The sequence below is a fragment of the Sinohyriopsis cumingii genome, unplaced genomic scaffold (genome assembly GCF_028554795.1).
Source record: "Sinohyriopsis cumingii isolate HCF-2022 unplaced genomic scaffold, ASM2855479v2 utg001050l, whole genome shotgun sequence".
NCBI lineage: Eukaryota > Metazoa > Mollusca > Bivalvia > Unionida > Unionidae > Sinohyriopsis > Sinohyriopsis cumingii.
The window spans coordinates 605,922-631,023 of NW_028315955.1; the positions used below are offsets into that span (position 1 = coordinate 605,922).

The following is a 25,102-nucleotide window of genomic DNA, read 5'->3' on the forward strand; positions in this document are numbered from 1 at the left end:
GAGAACAACGACCAGAAACATGTCCATATTGCAAAAAGGTAGAGACAACTCGAGTCAAGTACGGATCACGTGTCAGTGATGGTTTTGCTGGTATCACGTGACTACCATATTGACATGTGCTCTCTTTTTAGTGAATCTGGGTTTTTTCAAGTTGCTGAAACATTTGCAGATTTCTGGTAGTTTATTTCAGACTAGATATTTTGAGAAGTTTTAGTTCTTTCATTTGTCTATAAAGATTACGTGCCTTTCATTTATATATTCGATTTGTTTTCCTACAGCAACATTAGAAATGGGTTTATTGTTTGTTGTTTATATTACATGACTATTTGACCTCTGATATCATTGACATGTAGGTTGCCAGAATTGTGCAGTCATATATATAAGTATTTAAGAAAAGGTTACTAACTCCCATTGGATAATATACATTTGAAGTTCAGGAGGTGATACTAGCCAAGGAAGATGTTCCGCCACATTTCGAATCCAGAAACTCCAATAGGGTGAATTTTTTTTGTGTCTTGCCTATATAAAAGCGTAAAGAAGAAACTATTCCCATCCTAACTTTAACTTTTCCTTATGTCCGCTAGGTGACTCCGGTTGTATACCAGGTTTTCTTAAGCGATGTCTCGATGAGGACACTAGCATAAGTGAACATGTGTCGGAGGGTTTAGTTGAAATGTGATGGGTACGCACTCTACGAAAATCATAAATTTGTAAAACAGTGTCTCTTATTTGAATACATTCCATAATTACCTTTGTTACGTGTATCCCGATTTAATTCATATTTATTTTAATTTTATTGTTTTTTTGTCAGCTTTAAAAAATATTGTATATGCTATTATAATATAATCTTGGTTACATGATTTGGAAATTGTTTCAGAAAATAGTTTGACCTTGACTAATTCATTTGTAAACACCTAAGGCTGAACTGGTTACCGACCTCAATTCAAAATTAGTAACAGTCACGTGAACAATTTTTATTTATTTATTTATTTATTTATTATTGTGGGAAAATAAGGATGAGATCGAGGCTTTATTGAATACGTGACCCTAGGCTTGTAAATATTTTTTATTGAAGTAAATAACATTTTTTCCTTTATTCTTAGAGTAAAATGATTGGTTTTCGTCAGGGCCAGGTTTTAAGTACGTGGTGTATAAATGATCATATGACCGTCATACGAGCACTCATTCTGCGTTTCAAAATTACTGTATGACCATTGTTTTAGAGAAATAATCCCAGTCTGGTCCATAACACTTGATGTCAAGGTGTTCTTTTGTTGTGTCATTTTGGAGATATTTTAATGTTTATTCGAATTATTTTGATTCAAAAGGATAAGTTGTTTTTAATGGAAATATATGTGTGCTCATACATAATTCTTGAGCAAAGATATTTCTTAAAAGTTTTAATCGGATTTCCAAAACTGGAGTGTTGTTTCTTGTGTTTCTACAAGGAACTGTAGACAATCACACTGCAAAGGTTACAGCATACGTCATCGCCTTCCATCTTGGATTCTTCGTTGGAACTCGAACTTTAATTCATTAGAACATCTCATTATTAGGACTTCTAAAATTTTATTCGAGGAATATTCTTGGATTATATTTGGAATTGATTCTTAAAACCTTAAGTTCTTTTTTATTTTTACAGTATGGAAAATCAATAATTTGTTACATTTTTCAAAGTTTTTGTTTTCACTTTTTCATGTGTTACTGTTTATTTGAGCCTAAACACGTAACACCTTAACGATAGGATGATAAGAATAGGAGGTAATGAAGAACACCCTACCTCTAACCTGGAACAAATAAGCATTTTTCTTAGTCTCAGGGTGTTATGATCACCTAACATCAAACTAGTATAACTGAAGGTCATTTACGATAGTATACGTTAAAGAGAAAAGCAAGCAAAATAATTTTCCTTACCAAGTAAATCAATGAACGAATCCAGAAAAAGCAATGTTCTGCGCTAGTAGTAAGACGGATAACCACTCTTTGAGTGGCGTTTGACAGCAGCTTGCTCTTCGCTGTGTAGCCAGGTTGCGGCATGTTGGCTACGAACACGTCTAATCTGAACTGAAAAAAGCTCGGGTCCACTGAAGTGGCGTGTAACTCGCTGATTCTGAATTCTGAAGATAGTATTATCAAGAAGTACATTTTGTATTTACATCAGATTCAAGAAGATGTTGGCTAGGGGTTCGAACTCATTTGACTTGAATCAAGTCATTACCTACAATAATGACATTTGGCGAATAGGGTAAGCGATTTTTATCTACTAAAATTCAAAAGTGGCTAACAGGTCCAATATATCCTTATAATGAGCTATATCTACTCTCAATGTGATGCCTTTTGTGTTAAAAATCACGGAGCGGCAGTCTTTGATCATAGTTGAGGTTCATGTGGCTCTGGTCCGTTCTTGACGTCAATGAGTCGTCACGGACACTTCCCGGAATATATCTTCTCCAAGTCGTTGTGTTCATCTGTACGCACCAGCGGATTAAATCCCTAACCAGTAAAAGTAAATCTGGCAATTTAATTCCTCTTATTTGCAGAGATAGGTCACCTCCACATCATTGTCATAATAAGCGCTACCTTTCAATATGTTTGGTTCTTCCAAAAATAAAATGTTTAAATACTGATTTATCTCTAAAATGTTTATCTGAAGATGTACGTCTTCTGTACCATCATGTGCCATTGACCTCTCAGAAGCTGGGCAACATATGATATCCCTAACCTCTGTCTCTGGTCTCTGTACAGATATTAATGTCAGGTTAGGGGGATTTTCCAGACGAATTCCTACCTTGAGTCATGGAAGGATTGGCCAACCGGATCCCCGTTTACTTCCGAATACTAATGTATCGTCTGCCAGTATACAGCACGGCTCACCCAAGTAACTGATTTCCTTTTTACTGACTCTGTGTTATGGCCAATCCGAAATGGTTTTGTACGGCTTGGACTGATAGCAAAACGGCTCGACCCTTACTTATAAGCACTTAGGCCAAGCTCAATTGTGCAGCCTATAAAAGTGAGGGCTGATTCCCGTAAGCTCTACTTCATCACTGTAGGAAAGAAACGGATGGTACGCAGTTCGTGCTAATGCAACCACCAACTGGCACCAACAATACCGTGTTGGACCACAGGGTCAGGGCAAAACACGAAATCCACAACTGCAAGAAATTCATATAGATATTAACCTATTTTACAAAATGACTTCAATATACATTAAATACCTTAACATTCAATCTTCCACAAACTTTTGAAAAAGAACGAATGATAGTATACAAGATTCGGTGTGAGTTTTTTTGATACGATGTATATCGTACCGGTGAAAGCAATACAAACAGAAGTCAAGAAACTAGTAAACCAACGCAGCCATATGGCAGTTGTGAAGAGAGATAAAGAGAAAAGTTGGAGAGTGTTTATTCCCTTCTTAACGGAATATATGAGGGAAAAAGGATTTTAAGTCATTGTATATTTGCTGGGTTCGAGAGTTAGGAGAACATCGTCCCAACGCTAATGCGGATGGGGAATGCATTCCAAGGAGAAATACCTGTAATAAAGTTATTCAAATCGGTTGATGTGGATACCCGCAGACAATTTACATTACTTCTAAGATCACTATATTAAATAATTTTAATAAAATCTGTTGAAAACTGTAGCCATGTTTAAATTCCAAAGAAAGTTGCGATATGGGCACATTTCAAATTAACATAATTAATTAAAAATGAAGAATATGTATAGTCCGCATGTTGCCGGAAAATATCCAGTATATACCAATTTCGTTCGCTCTATAAAGGAGGATACACTTTTAAGGTGGTATAAAATCACTACCAGCAGTAATACTAAATTTAACCAACCTCAGATCCCACCATTTTTCGTTGTATCTGTCTGGCGTTGTTTCACCCCGGAATACACTCCATCTCCACTGGTCAATGAGGTATCCAAAGGGTAGAAATGCTATTTTATTCAAGGCCATCCGAAACAAAAAGTTAATATCTCCTTCTGTGTCTGTACAAAGAATAATACAATTGCTCAAGCTACATAAGGACGCAAGAGACAGGATTATCAAAGAGTAGAAATGCCACTTTCTCCAAGGCCATCCGGAATTTACAAATGTTGATATATCCTGTGTTTGTACAATAACTAATTGCTCAAAATAGACAAGGATGCAAGAGACAGTATGTATCAACATATAGAATTGCTACTTTCTCCAAGACTGTCTGGATTTTAAAAAATTGACAGTTTCTTCTTTGTCTGTAGAAGAAATAATACAATACTCAAAAAATCGCAAGGATGTAAGAGAAAGGTTATATATCAAAACTTGGATATTATACTTCTTCAAGCGTTAAGTAATTCGGAATAAAGGCTGATAACTCTTTTATGTCTGTACAATAAACAATGCTCAAAATACACAAGGCTGCAACGGACAGGAGATAACAAATGTAGAAAAAAACGCCTTTTCCATGGTCATGCTTAATAAATCGTTGATATATCAGTGACTTCTATGAGAAATAATTAATTACTAAAAATGTATGGGAATGTAAGAACAGAATATACATATGGATCAAATATTTGCATATTTTTGTTGCAAGTAATTAAATTTTATACATTTGTAAATAGAGATATCATATAATACAAACTATCATGCATAAATTTATCAAAAGAGAAAATATGAAGAAAGAAAGCAAAGGTAACGAACTGATATATTTGAAAAAGTTCCTACATGCGTTACACGTTTGAATTCCCAACCATATATATATATATATATATATATATATATATATATATATATATATATATCCGAATATGTGCATTACACGTGTGTTCCCTTTAATCTATCTTTAATGGCACTGAAGTGGACACAAATCGAACAGAAAGGCCTTACAAGATCATGCTATTTTGTGGCTGCAGAAAACTAGTAAACTCCATCTTTGAAAAGGTATGAAAGATTCGTATTTTACCCATTATGAAGCGAGCAGGTATGAAACTACCAACCAATCATGGATGTTCATGAGTGAATGTATTAGCTAACAGTAATACGAATCAGAGAAATGTCACTAACTTGTGGCATCTGATATTGCTTTGACAACTTAGGTGCGATATCATAAAATATGTTGATGATTGATATCCCCCTCTCATAAAGATGGTAGTATAACAGTAAGCAAACGGAAAATCCAGCAGACACGTCAGTTTATCATGATCGTATTACATCATCTTACTCGTAATACTTTCGAATGAATAAGGCCGAACGAATATAACCCGATGAACGGTTTCCTTGTAGGTGTTCAAGAATATAAGAGGACAAATTAGGCCTGGAGGAAAGGTTTCGGGAATAATGTTTGGCGAGCACTACCCACCCCCCACCCCCCTTCAAATACAACAACAAAACAAGAATGCACATACTGGATACACAATGCATTAACGAAGAAAGGTTTTCCATAGCAGGAAAGCATGCATTATCTTATAATTATTCAAGCAGCGCTAAACGTGATTTAATGAGTTCAGCTTTTAGATTTACCATTCTGGGCCGGTACGTCATCTATGAGTCCTATTTTCTTCCAGTGTTCAGGTGTTTGGAAGGAAAGTGTGACGATATCTGCCATTCCCTCCTGAAATCCTGCAACAGTTGCGTAAGTGTTGTTACTGTTTCTATACATCAGTCTCTATTCATCCACCCATCAACACATGCGTCCATGCATTGTACGTACATTTATGTAATCAAAGGCAGACATTCCTCAACCTATCATTCAGGCCACCGCACTTGATTGTTATAAATCGATCGATCCATCCATATATATATATATATATATATATATATATATATATATATATATATATATATATACCACCATGTTGGCCAATTCTGCGCGTGAGGTAATTTTGCGCAACGAACGTCATTTCTGTAAACATTAGAAAACATGATTTTTGGGGGTCAAAAATCCATTTTGTATCAAGAAAGAACGATCGTACTTTAATTAAAAGTGATATTCATAAAGTAAACAAAAATATCCCACATTTCGACTCGAAATGCATATGAAAATGTGAATTCTAAATGTCAACATGAACATCTACTCTATTACCTTCTTGAAGCTGTAACCCAGAAAATCCTATTTACAATGTATCTGTTAGAATGATACAAATATATACACTATATAAAAGATGGAAATGTATACCTTAAAAAATTCCGCATCTTAATCCAAGTTTCAATTTTGAAAGATGTTGTCCCATACGTGCAAAATCTTCTGCTATCTAACGTGTCAGCTTGCCGCTAGAAAGAGATTCACACGAAATTTCCCGGCGAATAGTCTGTTTCTAAATTCTTCGTAATTTTTCTCGGTAAACAAGAATTAGTAAATACGTTACAGCCAATTCATTCTTGTTTATCTTACACATAATAACTTATACTTTTTTTTAAATAAAAGTTTGAAATTTACTATTTTTTTCACAAGATCGGTTTAGTTTCCATAATACATCTTGCCATTTATTAGTATTGCCACACTGAATTTTGTAAAACAAGCTATAAACCTGACCTAATTACTCTACTGAACTGCTGACAGAAACAGTCCAAAGTATTGTATATCATTGATATAGCCCAATGGACAAACATTACATCTTTTCAAAGGTGTGCGCAGAATAGGCCGACATATCGCGAGTCATGAAAACACGTGAAGGTATCCTGTGTGTCTAAAATAAATATTATTTTGAACACAATATTCTGGTGACAATTGCCTCTTTTCAAATGTTAAGCATTGCAGTATTTTATTTTCGTCAATCGGTCGAATTCGGAATGCGTTTTGCTTCAATATTGGAAACAGAAACCTTAGGTACGCAGAATTGGCCGACAGCATTAATTAGATAGATAGATAGATAGATATTTCCTTGTATACATACTCTCTCTCTCTCTCTCTCTCTCTCTGTCATAGATTTAGCGAAACGACCGTCATCTTTCATTATGCATTTTCACGCATCGTTAATTAAAAAAATTGATGTTCACGAGGTCGGCTCTCAAACGGCCCAACTCACTACCATTTGCTTGGAAGGGCGTTCAATAAAAAGATTTGTCTCGGGAAACAAAGTTAGGAGAATTGAACTTTTTAGGCTTTGAGATTACATAACCCTTGGTAAAATTGTACTGCAAAAATCAAAGTCAGGAGAAAAGGCAACCAGGGGCCATAACTCCAGTAAATATGGTGGAATTCGAATTCGTTTATTCTATGTATCGCCAGTACCAAGCTCTTTCCAAATTTGTCTCAAATCCAGTAATCCTTGATAATGTATGCTTTGCAAACCAAAACCAGGTCAACGGGAGGGGGGGGGGGGGGCAAAACTCGTGTAAATGATGTTCTCCAAAGCTGAAAATGAAATCCGTTACGGGTCTTATCGATACAAACAAACAGAAAGCAGTAAGAGGTAAAGTTATACTTTGGAACACAAAGTCAGGTTCCTTGGCAATCAGTCGGCATTCATCCTGCAAATAATGTTGTAAGGTAGACATTCAAATCATCCGAGGTCACGTCAAAATATACCCATTTATGTTGAACATTCAACAATTTTTGGCCATTTTTAGTTGCGGCCATGGAATTTAGTAGGGCTGAAAATCATTGGGCAATAACCACATGACGACATAGGAAAGGCAGAAATTCGAAATCTGACCTGAACGGTATTGTTGGTATTATAAAATTATACTTGCACATATTTATTTCAGTTTTGGCTTGCAAATATTGCTTTCAAATGTGGCTTATAAAGTTGATTCTCAATCGACAGCCGTCCATAACAACTGTGACCTCGAATTCAACACCTTTGTTCTTCGTGTAATATTTTTACGCACGAGGGAGACCGTGGATCTGGTTAAATAATTCTGGATAGTAAAATATGCATTTGACCAGAGCGCTAAACAAACCACCTCAATTCTGTTCTGACTGAAAACAGGTCAACGGGACATTGATTTCACTGCACACGCAATAATGGTTGTGGGAACTAAGCTGTCTGTCTCATATCCGCTTCGTTGCTGTAACACATGCAATATAGCTAAAATTCGCGATAGTCTATGCCAATCAAATTGCTTATGACAAAATGACAATAAACTTTTCTTACCCAGTTCAAAACAATTACGTTAGATGACCAGAGCCAAACGTCGCTTCATTGCCAAAGAACTGCAAAATAGTGGTGATACTGTAAGGCGGGGGTGTTTTTCATTCAAAATACTGACCATAAACAAAAACTTGCCAATACTTTATTATTTTGCATACTTTTGAAGATGAACTTTGCCATTATTAATATATTTTTATTTAAATGAAGAGGTAATCCAATGGGTGAATCTATGAACATTCGCAGACCACTGTCACAGGTGAATCTATGAACATTCGCAGACCACTGTCACAGCACCTCGCGATTATGCCAAGTTACTAAATTCAACTATTCCTCACCTTTTGCTTACAACATTCAAGGAGCCGTAGTTTTTATCGTGCAAGAAGATCAAGCGCATTTGAAACCTTTTTAATATGCGATAACACGAATGGGCATATGTTACAGTGCCGGGATATGAATGGTAATTTGCACAAGAAAGCACAAAACAATTGTAATATATTTACCTGGGTTTGCACCTTCCCGGTATAGGTAAGGTAAATCTTTATATGCCAGAAAATAAATTATATGTCCCATCTCGTGATGTACGGTCAAAAGGTGATCCCTTGTCAACGTTGTACACTGCTTTATTCTTGATGAAGATAAAAGAAAATAGTCAATTATATGCTATCGCTATTAGAAGAAAGTGAGTCCTTCATAGGTGTGAGTTCAACAGAGGCAAAATTGGATCAACTTAATTTCTTTTGACGTCGTCATGAATAAAGTTAACGTGTACGCAGCTCTGAATTCCTTGTCTGAAAAATTTACGAATTGTGAATGTAACTGAAGTAGTATTTCTCATTACCGTGCTTTTGCTTTTAATATGACGCAAAGGTGTATGTATGTATGTATGTATGTATGTACACGTTGGCATAGCTTCAACAAATACGTTATAATTTACTTCTTTTTCAAATAATATTTCAAAGGGTTATTGAATATATTTGATTGAGACCGCATATTTGAAACGGACGAGTTTTGTAAACAGAGCTATCTAAAATGAAAACAAAAAGAAAATTTTATGCAAAGAGAAAAAAAAAACAATTTTGATAAAACATTTGGAAAAGCTAACCCTACCGAAAGTCTCTTTTATTGCTGAAGTCCCAAGCAGAAGCATGGCAGACGACCTCCCTATCGACTGGTTTTACCAGTATGGATTTTTCCCAGAAGAGAGGCGGCATTTTGTAAAGTCCGATGGATGTAAAGAAGTCTTCAGCAACTTTGTACATGCGGGTAATAGTATAATTCTGGTCAATCAACGCCTTTGTTAGATCGACTGACCCTTTATTAGGGTACGGTGCCAAAAGATCGTATATGTTTGTCCAGTCTTGAGCCCACATATTTCCTTGTAAATGAAAGGTGAAAACAATATTTATACATTTCTTTTCTACACGAAGTAAACTATTTATAAAAGATTAGAATATATATATGAGCATAATGAACGAATCTTTTTCTCACACTTCTGAAAGAAAATTGATGATCGAAATCAAAATGGTGTGAATACTGATGTAAATTTCAAGCAGCAAGACATTCGTTTGCAACTTTCCCTACCTTAAGATATAATGCAAAACGTTGGGTTTCCATAAACTTTAAATTACATTTAAGCGCATTTGAACTTTCAAAACACTGTTGTTGCTATGGCAATGATAATACAGAGCGTCCACGTTATGTACCGATGATGGAGTGCGCAATGATAAACATTTAACTGGTCAAAAGGTAAAGTCCACTCCCATCCAAAAGATTAATCGAGACGGACTAAATAAAAAACCAGTCCTCAATTTAGCTTCGATCTCGTATTGATTTACACTTCAGACATAAAGAGGTTTAAGTGAATTAAGAAAAGAAAAGATAGCAATTACATCAACGTAACTTTAGGCTCAACAGCGAACCAAAAGAAACTCTACGTCTAACTGAATCAATTTTTCAAAAACAGCCTCTTTTCAGGATACATAACTTCAATCACTCTTCGTTTTAGTACGTAAATGTGTGGCAATTAATGTTTAACGTTGTTATTTTGAAAGAATGCTCAAGGAAAACATATAAACCTGGAAGTCTTTGCCACTTTGTGCTCACCATGATCTCAGTCAAAAGTCTAAATAATCAATCAATTAGGGTAAAGGTCTCATACAAGATAGAATATAGCTCTCTGACACCGTCTTTTTGTGCTGGAAAATACGGTTACATACATATAGGAATGTCAGAAAATTTGATCAGCTTAGAGCTCATGGAAATGTAATGATAAAATAAAGCTTCCTGATCAATCTCTTTGCTGCTTTCGGAGACCTTTGTGTCTTGAAAAGGTTTATCTGGAACATTACCATAACTTTACCATTAGTGTTTAAAAAAAAAAAAAAAAAAAAATGTAAATGTCATAGGACATTTGATATATTGATTGCACTTTCTGTTCATAGATTTGTAAGACTTAAGTGATTATTTGTTGATTATGGGGAATATGTGTTGGGAGGATATCTCTCATCCCGATTAATTAGCCAATTATATGAGTTGATGTCTTAATGTACAGTATTCATGAGAATTTGTGACAGTATTGATTAGTTTCATAAATTGGCCTCTCCCTAAGCCATTACCATAATGAATTCTCTGCATATTTTAGGTATACGTGTTTAATAATTTAAGGTATGAATTATTCTTTGTATTTGGGTCGTGTTTTGCGTTGTGCAGAATGAATCATGCAAATGTGAAATAAAAAAGAACATGCAAGTGTGAAAATAAAGTTTTTGTGATGTGTTGTCATTATGTGATTAGAAGAAACTACTTTAGTATTCCAGCGTTTAAGTGACCTTTCAGTTGACAACGAATGTTGTTTTGAGGTCCTTGAAGTAGCAGAAACAGTAGGATTCAAACCAGACTCTCACAGATGTTAACTTCGCTTTGTGGATAGAACCCTTGCGTATAACGAACGGTACATTTGTCGACAAAGGCCGAATAAAGACGATGTTAACATGAATGTTACAATCATGGATGGACATTTTTACTCTACTAGTCTACGTAAATTATGTGAACAGAAACAACTCGTATATTTCTCGTCAAATTTGTTCTTACAATGTTCTTTTTAAAAGTTTGTGTTAATTTAAAATGAAAACGAGAACAGAACTTACCTAAAATATGTGCCGGAATGTGACCAGTGCTGGGAAATTTATCCGCTCCGTAATGTTGCTTCAGTTTCCTTCTAACATAAGCATGAAGATTTTCGTACAACGGTGCAAGCTCTAGAAATAAAGCTCGGACGTCGTTCTCAAAGGTCGGACTCTCATACGCGGACCGGTAATAATCACCCATGTCTTCATATTTCCCTTAGAAGAGAAACAAATTGTTTAGCAAAGTCAATGAAAAAAGTGTTATTTCCGAAACCAGGAGACTACTGCATGGGACAAGAAAACGTAATTAAATAAGACGGTGCCAACTCAGAGGTGCTAACAAGTGCATCTACGTAAAGATATAAAATAATAACAATAACATATTCATCTACAATGTAGCCAATAAATTCTCTTCAAGCAGTTAGCATGGGTATGATAATATTACGCTGAAAGACTGGAGGACGTGAAATGAGTGGCTGTCTTGTTGCAAATAATGGTTTTATAGGCCACACTGATAATATTTAATATAATTCGATATTTACCAAAAGTTCGTACATTTAACGTACTCATGTAAAATAAATGTTTGCCTTACTTTCCTTTCAAACACTCTGACAAATACTCTTTGTCTCACTCTCAATGCATCCACTCTTGCAAAGAATATTTGCCTCTCTTTCTTTGCATGCACTCTTGTAAAGGAACGTTTGTCTCCCTTTCCTTTCCGAAATCGACGATTTCCTAACGCACTAGATATCACCACATATAATAACGCGTCACTGGTGAAATTAATTATAGTCCTAGCCATGTCGTTCCTTCAGATCGTTCCGACTATGCGACAATTCATTCGGTTTAAAAGTGACTCGAAGGTTTGGCAGATGTCGTTAAGGTTGCAATAAATTTTGATATCATTTCAGTTCACATCAAAACATACACGTCTTCGCTGTATCTCGCAGTATCTTCCGTAAAGGTTATCTGGCAGCAGTGAAAAACATTAGTTTTCACGGGTTAAAATGACCTTATCCAAATTTGACAGAACCATTAATTGCTTCCAACTGTTATCTCCGAAATCTGAAATCATCGTCATTTTAAAAGGTAGTTTAACATCGTTTTCTTGTCACTTTTGTTTTCCGCAAATCCAAAGCAAACGTTTTTTTTTTTTTTTTTTTTTTTTTTCTTCTTTTTCGAGCGAATTGTCAGATCAATGTACAAGCGACATTTCAGATTTAAATTAATGACCTCATAATGTCGTCATGGCGACATACCGAATTACTAAGTAAGAGATGAATTCCAGACAATTTCTTAATATGAGCATGTGCTATTGAAGGGAGAACCCATGGCCAGTAATGCTTCTGATGGCGTGAATCAAGTTTTGTTCAAACATTTAATTTGTACCAGATGCTGCCGATTTCATGACAGCGTTCGAATGATTACCACTTGGTTAGAATGAGTATCGCATGATTCAAATGCTTACTACGAAGTAATTGACGTGAATATTTGAAAATAATTGGAATGGTCTTTAAAATAAATCAGTTGGCACATATGTTCATTCATTTAATATATTCATTCAACGCACAAATGGAAATCCGTTGCTAGTTTTTCTATCATCTGTATTCATGGAATACAGCCACAGAGAGTATGTATCCACCAAGCGATAGACGGATTAATTATCTTTGCTTGAACAAAGAATATAGTAATTTAGTTTGACATAGTTTAATTTATTCCCTTCATGTGTACCAGTTATAATATAATTCTTGGATGAACATATTTTTAGTTATAAACATAAAGATTCCACATACATCGATATGGATTTTATTGGTTAACCCATCCTTTCACAGATGTGAAAATACCCAATTAGCTATTCACCATTATCTAACAATTAAGGCCATGTTATCTTTACAAACACTAAGGTATGAGTTATGGCGACAGGTCCTCACACGGGGTTGCCTCCTATTCGATATATTGATTGATAACCTATGTATTTATGTCCCCCAATATCTGATCAATATGGCCAACACACCTGAGTTCATATGATGCGATGCTTGTAAAGATACACTAGAAGCACGTTTCATGATCGGACTAAAAGGGAGAGGGGTAACCTTTTGCTGGTACCCGGCCTACATTGTCCAACCAATTTAATAGGCCGGTTACTATTAAAATGTATCTCCTCCCTGTACTGCAGAATGCTTTTGGTAACTTCACAATAGTGCTGTGCACTATGGGTGAAAATGTACTTGCACTAAGATCGAGGATGATTGTTTTCTGCTCTCTCAAGAGCAGCTGAAGTGTGACGAATTTCTTACCAAAGGCGTAAACCACTTCAGACTAATCACTAAACAAAAGAGGAAAATAAATTTAGTGACAGTGTTTAGTGGCCTTTGAATCCGCAATAAGGTTTTTAATAGTATAGGCATTATTACAAATGTCAATAGAGGATTCGCTTTATTTCGTGTTACGTACCAGTCTAAGCATTATTACAATTGCCAATACAAGATCATTATTGTCCATGTCATGTATAATTCTAGGCAAAATTGCGATTTTGAATAAAGGACCTTTATTAAAATCTTTAAAAAAAACAGAAGTATGAAAAATTCGACAAATAAATTATGTTCCTAGAATGCAAAATGAAAATTTAAAACGAAGGTAAATTATGAACTAAATCCCAAAAAATCCTCAACGTTTGATCATAAGTTCAAAGTAATGAGTGTTCTGATTGGACTCTAGTGGTGGTCTGAATGAAATCCAGTCTTGAATGTGAGGAGGTACCAGTAACCTGGAATGTTTCGATGCGCTATCAGTCTTGATGTATCACAATAATATAATCCAGAATGTCTTGAAATTAATTTATAATGATCCCAAAATAGTCATTTAGTCTAACTTATGCATCAGCAGTTTCTAATTTCAATGTATGATTGTAAAAAACGTCCTCTCAAATTATAACTGAACACATTTGAAACACTGATTCCACTAGATATGTTCAGATAGAAATGTATAATTCGGATATCACCAACTTTAATATAAGTAACCAAGACACAATAAGAGGATCAGGATGAAGGTCAAATGTTAATTTCCAAAATATTGTATGTCTTGAAGTTCGATGCAAGTAAATGTGGTTAGTCATGTAGCAAAAGCGCTTACCTTAAGTTATGTGTAAATAATACATAATAAACGTACACAGCATCTCCCTTCATAAAGAGGAAAGAAAGATTTACATAATAAAGATTTCCTTTACATATTTGCCAAATATGCGAATGATATTATAATAATTAAAATTACATAGGGAGATGTATTATGAATGACACAAACTATAACCAAAATAAAGCAATACAGTACTCTCTATACGTGAAAATTCATCTACTGTTTGAGTATCTTTACCCTTACGTTGACTAATGTCGATGTTGTCTTCCTGCAAAATTAAACTCGACATCAACAATATCTAATTCTTTTTTTCATTTCGTTATTGGCAGTCTTAAGTAAAGGATCGATACAGTCTACCATTATCCTGCTAAATGGTTCAGCAATTGCAGGAATAGGTTGCAAATGAGCCTTAGGTATCTTCTGATTTGATGTTCCTACCATCTGACAAGTTTAACGAAATCGACAGTCTTTAAAAACATCACCTAATTTTCGGCCCTCCCACCGAAAATTGAATCAGGATTTTGTGATACATTCTATTGACTCCTAAATGACTAGCCGAGGGAATTTCATGTGCTAGACTAATATTTTTCTGTCGAAATGACTTTTGAACAACAATCTGATAACTCACTGACAACTCATCACCAGCGGGTACCCCAGATGGTCTCCATTTCTTCATAACGATCCCATTTGTTATAAAATGTTAAAAAAACACATATAATTATGTGGCTTCAGTTTCGCTAATAGCCCGCAGAGACAAACTTGAGATATCGTATTTGTTATACTGTTGGACAATGAGTGATATAAATTTTCTTCCTATCCTATATCAGCCTGGGTAGATAACGGACGGAATTTGATAGTTGGTACGTCCATAAACATGGCTAGACCATTGTTGTGTACGTCATTCTTTTCAGCTCCTCCCAATGTATACTTTCTTCACATACTTTAGTACGGTCATTGTCGTACAATTAACGAATAAGCAAATAATTCACACACCATTGTTATGGCATGTAGATGGGGGTTACATATTGCGTATAATATGAAACAGTATGTTATATATATAGTGGTCGTCACTTCTGCAAGTCTTGAATTAGCCATTTGTTATCTTATGACTTAATTTCCTTTGCCGAGTTTTCTTCTGATTTATTATTTTAAAAAAGCCATTGTACATTCTTAAAAGAATGTTCTAATATCCTGAGAAAGAACAATAAAAGTATAAAAAGTAACAACAACAACAACATTATTTTATGCTATAAGAGCTGTGGTACTACATGCAATCAATTATTAAATTAAGCAAAAATTTACCTTCAAATTGTATTGCCTCGTTCAGTAAATTGACATATTCTGGGTAAAGGTGTTTCATGTTTTTTCCACTGGCATCTCTCCAACCTTTCCAAGCGGCTGCCAGCTCCTCATAATTTCGACTGTTGGTGATAATATCGACCAAATCTGCCACAAAAACAAAGTGTTATCTGGCTATTAATTAATTGATTAAAAGATATGTCTTACCCTGCACCTTGGAGAAAGAAAAACAATATTTAGGATTTTAAAGGCAGACCAACAGTGGTAGGTTATTAAATGCGGACGCAATAGGTAAAAATCTCCTATATAAAGACCCAGCACAGTAGCGGACCACGGATGACCCAATCGTAGGATTTGAACGCCAATTTTGGGCTTGATCCAAGCACAATAATCACGAGATCATCGCGGTTCCTGGCTCTTCAAGGCACAAATTACCACACTCAGAACGTTGCCTATGACCTAATAAACATGCCCAAATTCGCAAAATGTTGCTGATGATGAAGAATACGAAATGAAATAAATAAATCAAGCTATAAGACTCAGATAACAACATTTAACCATCTTCATGCTTGAAAGAAGTATCATACGTAAGGTGCATTTCAGTCATTTGAAATGCTCCCGCCTCTCTGCAATGAGATGAATACTTAAGATCAAGAACACTGTTATTTGCAAAGATCGAATGAACAAAAGTTATTATTTCCTCATAGATTTGTATGCTGATATTTAGCACTGTTTGTCTGACGTAATCATACACATGTATCTTGTCACTGGAAAAATTAAATAGCTTAGTAAACAGATGAAATCAGATAAAATCCCATCGAAACGATTTTACACATCTAAGAAGATATATGTATAAACTTATCGAAGAGAATGCAACACTGTATCTGTATGAAAATTGAAGGGAATTGCGGGCTGGAATTGGGGTTTTGGTCTCAAAACTATGGCGAAAAATATACAGACTTTATATTTTGGGAGTATAACAAATATATGGAAAATGACTTGAGAATGTCAGCGGAATACGAAATTTAATTTTGTTGAACACACAAATTAGCCAATATGAGTAAGTCAGAGAAGGAAAATACTACCACTATAGGCCTATATTAGTAAGGTGGGGAACGGAAATTATACTCAGATAAATACAATACGTTACTGTTATTTATATTCTCTTACGTATATCATGATGCGTCATTTTATGTCATATTTATCTTTGCCTTGAAAACAAAAATGTAACTCTAACATACTTCTGACAGAAAATATAGATAATGTAGGTATTTTGGAAACAGTAATAGAAAAAAGTTTAAAATAAAATGTAAAGTTAATTTATGTATTTTGACAAAACTATAGGATATAAAAAAAACAAAAACATTTTAACATAAGATATATGGATAATTTTTAGATTTTGGCAGACTTATTGGGAGAAGAATACGAGATAAAACTAAAGAGAAATTCATATGGTTTTATTTAAGGTATGAGGATGGTTGGGACACAAGTAATTCCTTAAATATTGCTATAATTATTGTGTATCTATAACTCAATACACAGTTAATACATTAGTCCGAAAATGCATTATTAATTGATTCTAGTGCTTAAACTTCATATATAATATTTGTTGACTGAATACTTAATTTTTATTTGAAATATTTATAAGGTTAACACACGATTACATCATTGGTCTTTACGAATAAATTAATTTGAATATACAATGCTCTTATAGGATCATATGCACTAAGATTCAAGGAAAAACTTATGTTTACTTCTGACGTCATCGGAATGGTAAACTATAAACAGTTTTATGTCTTGTATTACCAGGCCTACAAATATATTCTTAAGACCATGGGGTTATGCAAGAAACCCAGCTGACGCAATTAACCGGTTCCCTTGCAAAAGGGAAATGGCGGCACTACCACTGTGACAAAGATATGCGAATGTGAAGAGTGACGCTATACTAATATCAAAAGTTCATAGTTTTTAATTTTTTTATTTCTTGATATCTTTCTTTAAAGTGTCAATGTGAAACATTGTTTCATTCATCAGAGAAATGCACAGTATTATTGGTTTGGATGAATTTAATGAAATAGCTCTCTTGTCCACACTGAGTCTTAATGTATTTGCCATTTAACTGACCCATCGTATGAACTCAGTATGAATGGTGTGATAGAGTCAATTTGTTCAAGATGAGTGGCACGTGGACGACTGTCATTATAGTTTTCATGATGAAACTTTATATCTGCTTTTACAAAGGCTACGAAATTCACATACCTGGCTCTAGAGGTAAACAGGTGGTTGTATTTAGGCATCCCTTTGCTGTGCTGTAGATGCTGGTCATTTCCCCTTCGAGGTCGCTAATCTGAAAGAAGGAGGGAAGGCGCATAAGGCGAGGTAACCAGTACAGAGTAGATCAGTCTAGATCTTAAACAAAAACCAAGACTGATGTTTGAGGTTCGTATAATTTTTGCCTGTAAAATGTGTTAATTTATGGCTTGAACGCCAAAATGGAAACGTAGAGCAGGTGGTTATATCACATAATTCCTTATGGAAAATAGGTTACTTTGGCATGGACAATAAATGGCATCCTTACGATATAACAAGCAGCTATGCTATATCACACACATAGGCCTAGTTATATAAAACACAGGTGGATGGTTATTTTAAATCTCGACTTAGAAAAATAAGGAATGGAGATGCGGGATTTTCTTTCTGTCAGAGCAATGATTGACATCTCCCAGGTCCTTTTTTTGTTATCAGTTGATATAATTACTTGATCAAGTCTCAAAATATAAACGATAAATCTTGAGATTTATTTCAAAATCAATACTTTTTATTCTAAACGTATTATTCAGCGTGTTCATCAAAATTGGTAAGTTAGGCTAATCGAGTGTAAACTGAACAAGAAAGGGATACATTAATTAAAGGCTGACCAGGCAAGAATTTAAGACTCGATGTCTACACAATTGTAGCGAGGAAACAGTATCCGCATAAGTGATGGACTTGCATCGGATCCCCTCTTCAGTAAATTATCACCCCATTAGATTTTCTGACAATTTCTACTCATGTCCCTAATGCACATAAAATGTCAGTTCAAACTAGCTTTCTTCAGCTAACAATGAATTGATGGTTGAGGGAAGTTCAAGGAACATCGGGATTTTATAAACAAAACTAAAGATAAAATATACTGACAAGTAAGTACAAATCTAGATTTTTTATTTATCTTTAATTCTGTGTAATAGTTTTGTTAGCTACAAATACAAAATGTGTTGTTCTGTAAGTGTTTATTAGTTTCTTCTGCTTGATTAAAAATACAAAGGGACTTAAGACACAATTAAAACGCGTGAGATAATTGGTTCCCTGTTGCAACTAAGGCAGCACATGTATAAAAGGCTTATTTTTCAAGAATATACTCCGCACAAAAATAATTGATCACGTGACTCATACAGTTACGCATTCTGCGTCTCAAAATTACTGTATAACCATAGTTTTAGAGAAATAATCTCATTCTGGGCTTACAAACGCTTAATGTCAAATCGTTTCCTTCTGTTGTAGCCAGGTTTCGAGTTACATGTTAATTTTTCTTCAGATTATTTGGATTCAGAAGGATCAATTCTTTATTCCTGGAAATATATGTGTACTCATACAGAATTCTTGAACAAGGACATTTCTTTTTTAAAACATTAGGATTTCCGAAACCGGATGATTATTTATTGTGTTTTACATGGGACTGTAGACAACCACACTATACAGGGTACAGCATAAGTCATTGCCTTGCATCATGGATTCTTCGTCAGGACTCGAAATTGAAATCTTTAGAACATTTCAATATTATGACTTCTAAAAAGAAACCTAGATTATTCTTTGATTATTTTTCGATTTGATTCTTAAAACCGTATGTTCTTATTTTTTCATTTTTCCAGAATCTTTTTAAAACTTGTTGTTTTCATTCTTTATTGTGTCACTGTTTATTCGAGCCTAAACACGTAAGATAAGTTAATAATAATAATAATAATAATAATAATAATAATAATAATAATAATAATAATTTAATAAAAAGTTATGTAGGATGCTGTCTTTACCTTTCTTAATTTGGCTTTGTCAGGAAAAGCCGCAGTCCCAATGTCCATAACCTTTCGGAGAAGTCTGGTAATATTCTGGTTGTCTATCTTACTCAGGTCAAAACGAGATGCGTTCTTGGCTTCTCTGTATTTGAATTCCGAACGTTTCAAAATCCATTCTGTCTGTTTTCGGCAATATAAGCAGTGATAAAGCGATACAGTACGCTTATATCTATATCTATATATATATATATATATATATATATATATATATATATATATATATATATATATATATATATATATATATATATATATATATATATATATATGTGTGTGTGTGTGTGTGTGTGTGTGTGTGTGTGTGTGTGTGACAGAGTCAGAGTTGACAGGTATATGAATGTCACTTAAAACATTACATTACTCCCTAAGATAAAGCATATGAACTCTTTGGAGCTGTTCCGTTTCATTTAAGTTAATATTTAAAAGTCCGTAGCCATTACACATGTCTTTCCATAAAATTAATATAATGTGTGCGGATAAAAAAAAATTACAATACTAATTACAGTACAGTACAAGTTACTTTCGATCATTTATTGCAGCAAAAAGAAAGTCCTTAACACTTCCTATATTAAATGTGAATAGTTTGAATGGCCCCTTATCTCAGTTACTAACATTTTTGTACCTTCTTAATTATTTTAAAGTACTCTCTGAGCTCAGTTAGGTCTTAATCTTTGACCCGAAATTTTATCGCATGCATAGGTTGAAGTGCAAGTTATGGTTTGTCACATGTCGTGGTTGTTCACTTGCTATTGGTTGGTGAAATTTCAGACACCCTTTTAATCCAGAGTTTCCCTTTTAAAACACAACCCCCCCCCAAAAAAAAAAAAAAAAAAGACTGCAAGTAACGAGGATCAGTTTTAAATTTTACTTCATACGAACGATACAATTTGAGACATACCAGGCGTAGCATTCCATTTGTCTGAGAAGGTGTGAACTAGGCAACCAATTTGGAAAATAAAATGATGGCGCATTTATTTTTTGTACTCGATATAGATCGGTGTCGTCAAATTTGCTCTACAGAAAACTTAAGATACATCGGTAGATTTAAAACAGTATCGACAGAAACTCTTGAGATATATCGGTGTTTTCAAATTTGATCGACAGAAGACGCGAGAGTATTACACACCCATTAATGAAATCACACAACATCAAGCTATCAACCAGCTGGGCTATTTGGAATTAGGCAGTGGGATGGAGAGTGATGCAAGTTATTTCACTACACTTAACGTGTATCGGGCTGACTCGAATTCAGACTTTGGTTCTCATTAGCTTAATAACTGATGTAAATATCACATATCTGAAAGTTGTAATTAATTCAATTGAATAAAGTTCTGAAATATACAAAGTATTTTAATGAATTTCAGTTTGTGAATTGCATTCATAATAGCTTTACATTTGTCTTTTTTGGCCTATGAACAAAAGTAACGTGGTATATATTTTTGATTTAAGTCCCTATCAAATGGAAAACAATGCTACTCTTTTTCAGTTTTGACAGCTCAAAACTTATTCATATTTCACAGCCTCTCCTTTGTATTCTATCTTAATGAACCATTTCTACATTTACGTCATCCAAACCGCTCCTGTGGACTAACGGTTAGAGTGACCGCCTCGGATGCGGGAGGTAGCGGGTTCGAATCCAGGCGGAGTCATACCAAATACTTATTTAAATGGCACTAACAGCTGCCTCGCTAGGCGCTCAGCATTAAGAGGTTAGTGTTAAGACAGGTCCAACCGGTGTAAGGATCATGTGAGTTTGTGGTACATCATCCTACATGTCTGAGGCATTATGCGCTAGTCATATACATTACTATAAACTACCACACTGTAGAAATCTTAAAGATATGACTGCAAAATTGTTAAAGCTACGTTAAAAATGCAAATCACACACACATACGTTATCCGATACTGGGATGACTGCAATAAGTGCAAATTTATGACATTCAAGTATTTTTAAAAAATGATGAATATTCTTTATACAATGAATATTACTCTAGCTTGTTTGACAACACAAATAATAAATCCAAATTCGTGGATACTGATCAAAACCCCATAACTTTTAATTCAGTGACTAGCAAACTTTGTCTAATTGGTAGTTCTATGCTTAAGAAGTTGCAGAATCTTTTTGCTGATATAGCGTGTTTAGTAATCTCTCGCCAAACGCTTCTATGGTAACGTTCAACTACATTGATTATTTAGATACAATCTTAAACTATATGCTTCTTTTTTGATGATCTTTCTACATTTATTATACCTTATTTTAGCTTTAACTTTTTTATTATAACTTTTTAAGACACTTGTTAATATTAGCATTCAACATGAATTCGTACTTAATGATAAGTTTGACCCAATCAAACATCAAATATTTTTTCGTATCTTTTGATGAATTTTGAATATATTTTCTTTCCAAGGATTGGATGTTGTCATAAAAAATCATAATATAAAGATTATTAAAAATACCATTTCATGAATCCGTGTTCTCTGTACTGCTGACACGTGAAAAAAAAACATAAAAAAACCAAAAAACAAACAAACGTGACACGTTATTTGTTTTTCATTGTCAAATAGTGAGTGTCCTTCCTAGGAACTGTTAATGTCATCGAGATGAACCAACACTTTTAAGACAATATATAACGTAGAAATTAAGGAAGAAACTCAAACTTTTATATTAACGAAAGCAAATGCATGAAGACATTGTTGCTATCTTGAATGCTATTTATAAGCCAAAACTCTTTGAATTCCTTGAATTTTAACACAAGAGTGAAAGGTTATTTATGTAAATGCTCTTAATTATTTTTGTACTTCATAAGGTCCTTTTACAGTCTGATATAAAGGGAACATACTGTTTATTGATGGATGTTAAAAATGCACGCAGCTACCATATTCCTAAGTAATTATATAATAACTACCAATTTTCTATGTAATTATATAAGACTGTATTAAATATACACACAATTATTGGATTCCTAATTAATTATATAAGATTTAATATCAACAAATTGCCGGTAGAACGTGATGGAAATATTTAATCCAACTGCAAAATAGTTGCTTGAAAATCCTAAGATATGGAATTTCAAAATCAAGACCCTTCCCAACCACATTCACTCGAGCCGATAAATATCCCGATTTTAGTAATACCGAAGTCAAACATTCCACCAAATGAGCATAAATTTTCGATTTAGTGTTAAAAAAAAAATGAGTTTAGAATCTTACGATCTTCCTTTAATTCCATGAATAAAATATCGCCATCGTAATACGACTTATCAGTCCCTGGATTTAATCGAATCACAGGGCTAGCTGGAAGCTTGGTAATTTCTTCTCTTTCATTTTTTGGTCTCTTATTTTTGTCGATTTTATTTTTAAATGTCATAGCGCGTGATGGGAAAATGCACTATAAAAAAGTACACAAACCTCGTGGGTGTACATTAAATCTTTATCTGATAAATGGAAATAATCCATCGAATTCCGTCAGTTACTGGAGCAAAACCTTTATTCAATCATGGAAGAGTAACACAGTATCATTAATTGATACAAATGCTGTTTAATTGATAATTACGCTCCAGGGATCATACCTATTGCGACTTTTGTGACTGCACTTAGGTAAAAGTAATGGAAATTGAAGTCTGTCTAAATGATATTATTTCAAAAGAAGCAGAGCGAACACAACTAGGTTTCTGTTTTTTTTTTCAGTGCAATAAACAAATCAAACTTGATTTGTAATGCAATGCAATTTTGTATTCAACACGGATGCGCTTGGATATTTGTTAGTTATTTTTTATAATCCATTTGTGAATCAGGGAAATAAAACTTCTACATTAAAAAAATATATTTTATAGTAGTGAATTTACATCTATTACAAACACATATATGATGATAATGTTCTAATAAGGTTCTTGATGACAAATGTAGGTCAGCTAAGTGTGAACTACTTATTGAAACAGCAAAGTTATTAGAGAGTGAGCAATTCATGACGAATTGGAAAAAGCAGTAGATCGGACGAACAATTATAGAAGTTTTAGGATTTAGGTGTTTATAGTGCACTTTGTTTGATTGGTTTGCTTTGCTTTGTTATGGATAAGGGAGTGGAAAGGAGTAGCGTTTAGCTGTAGCTTATATTGATATGTTGTAGGCCAGTTATGAAGAAAATTCTTATCAATTTTGATTTTCTTATCAGCTACTCAAAGTTCCGGTATTAATACTTGTAGAACCCAACCTAATAAACACGATTAATAACGATTCGTTACCACTATCTTTCTAAAATGGTGTCTACTAATAAAATATTAATATAAAAAAAAAGAAAATAAGTTTTGCACTTTTTCATTTAGGAAGATAAAAATAGTAAAGTCACATAGGTTTCTATGAGATTTTTATAATTATCTATAAATTTTTTTAATTTGAAAGTTGATAATAAGGTATCCAAGAAATAAGTAAGTATCTTGCTTTCAGGAAACTAAAAATAAACCACTTCATGAAAAGTGCTTGAGAAACAACAATAAATTGTTACTCTAGTGCTAAAATTCAGTGGAATAAAACTTCTGTGTAATGTCCAAACAGATGATATTCTTTTCTTTTTTACTTGGAAAAGGCATATATATATATATATATATATATATATATATATATATATATATATATATATATATATATATATATATATATATATATATATATATATATATATAAAGAATCAAATCATATGCAAATAACAATCATTTCAAGTGCACTGGATCAGGCAAGGGATCACGTGTGTCAGTGATTGATTAGGATAACAACGAACAGTGCGAAACGAGAAGACTAGAAAAAGACAACCATGCACAAATAAAATATCTTTTTCAGCCGACACAATTTCTATTAAATAATTCTCTAAATTTGCTTAATAGCCAATGACTACTATAACAATGAAATGTCCGGTATATATATATATATATATATATATATATATATATATATATATATATATATATATATATATATATATATATATATATATATATATATATATATATATATATATATATGTGTGTGTGTATATATATGTATATATAGATATATAGATATATATGTATATATGTATATATATATATATATATATATATATATATATATATATATATATATATATATATATATATATATATATATATATATATATATATATATGTATATATATATATGTATATATATATATATATATATATATATATATATATATATATATATATATATATATATATATATATATATATATATATATATATATATATATATATATATATATATATATATATATATATATATATATATATATATATATATATCTTAGACATTTACCGGTATTTGCCACTGCTCTTAAATTACTGT

At 33.4% G+C, this 25,102-nt stretch overlaps 1 protein-coding gene across 1 annotated transcript in view; it reads right to left on the reverse strand.

Moving 5' to 3' along the window:
• LOC149772884 (angiotensin-converting enzyme-like) overlaps window positions 1–25,102 on the reverse strand; it is a 232,991-nt gene that overhangs the window by 112,913 nt on the left and 94,976 nt on the right. Inside the window, exons 13-20 of the mRNA XM_089947173.1 lie at window positions 19,703–19,875; window positions 17,895–17,982; window positions 15,639–15,782; window positions 11,226–11,420; window positions 9,187–9,454; window positions 8,580–8,704; window positions 5,507–5,605; window positions 3,846–3,990 (exon numbers count right to left, since the gene is read on the reverse strand). Of these exons, the coding sequence (XP_089803299.1) occupies window positions 3,846–3,990; window positions 5,507–5,605; window positions 8,580–8,704; window positions 9,187–9,454; window positions 11,226–11,420; window positions 15,639–15,782; window positions 17,895–17,982; window positions 19,703–19,875 (1,237 nt within the window). The remainder of the gene's footprint in view (window positions 1–3,845; window positions 3,991–5,506; window positions 5,606–8,579; window positions 8,705–9,186; window positions 9,455–11,225; window positions 11,421–15,638; window positions 15,783–17,894; window positions 17,983–19,702; window positions 19,876–25,102) is intronic.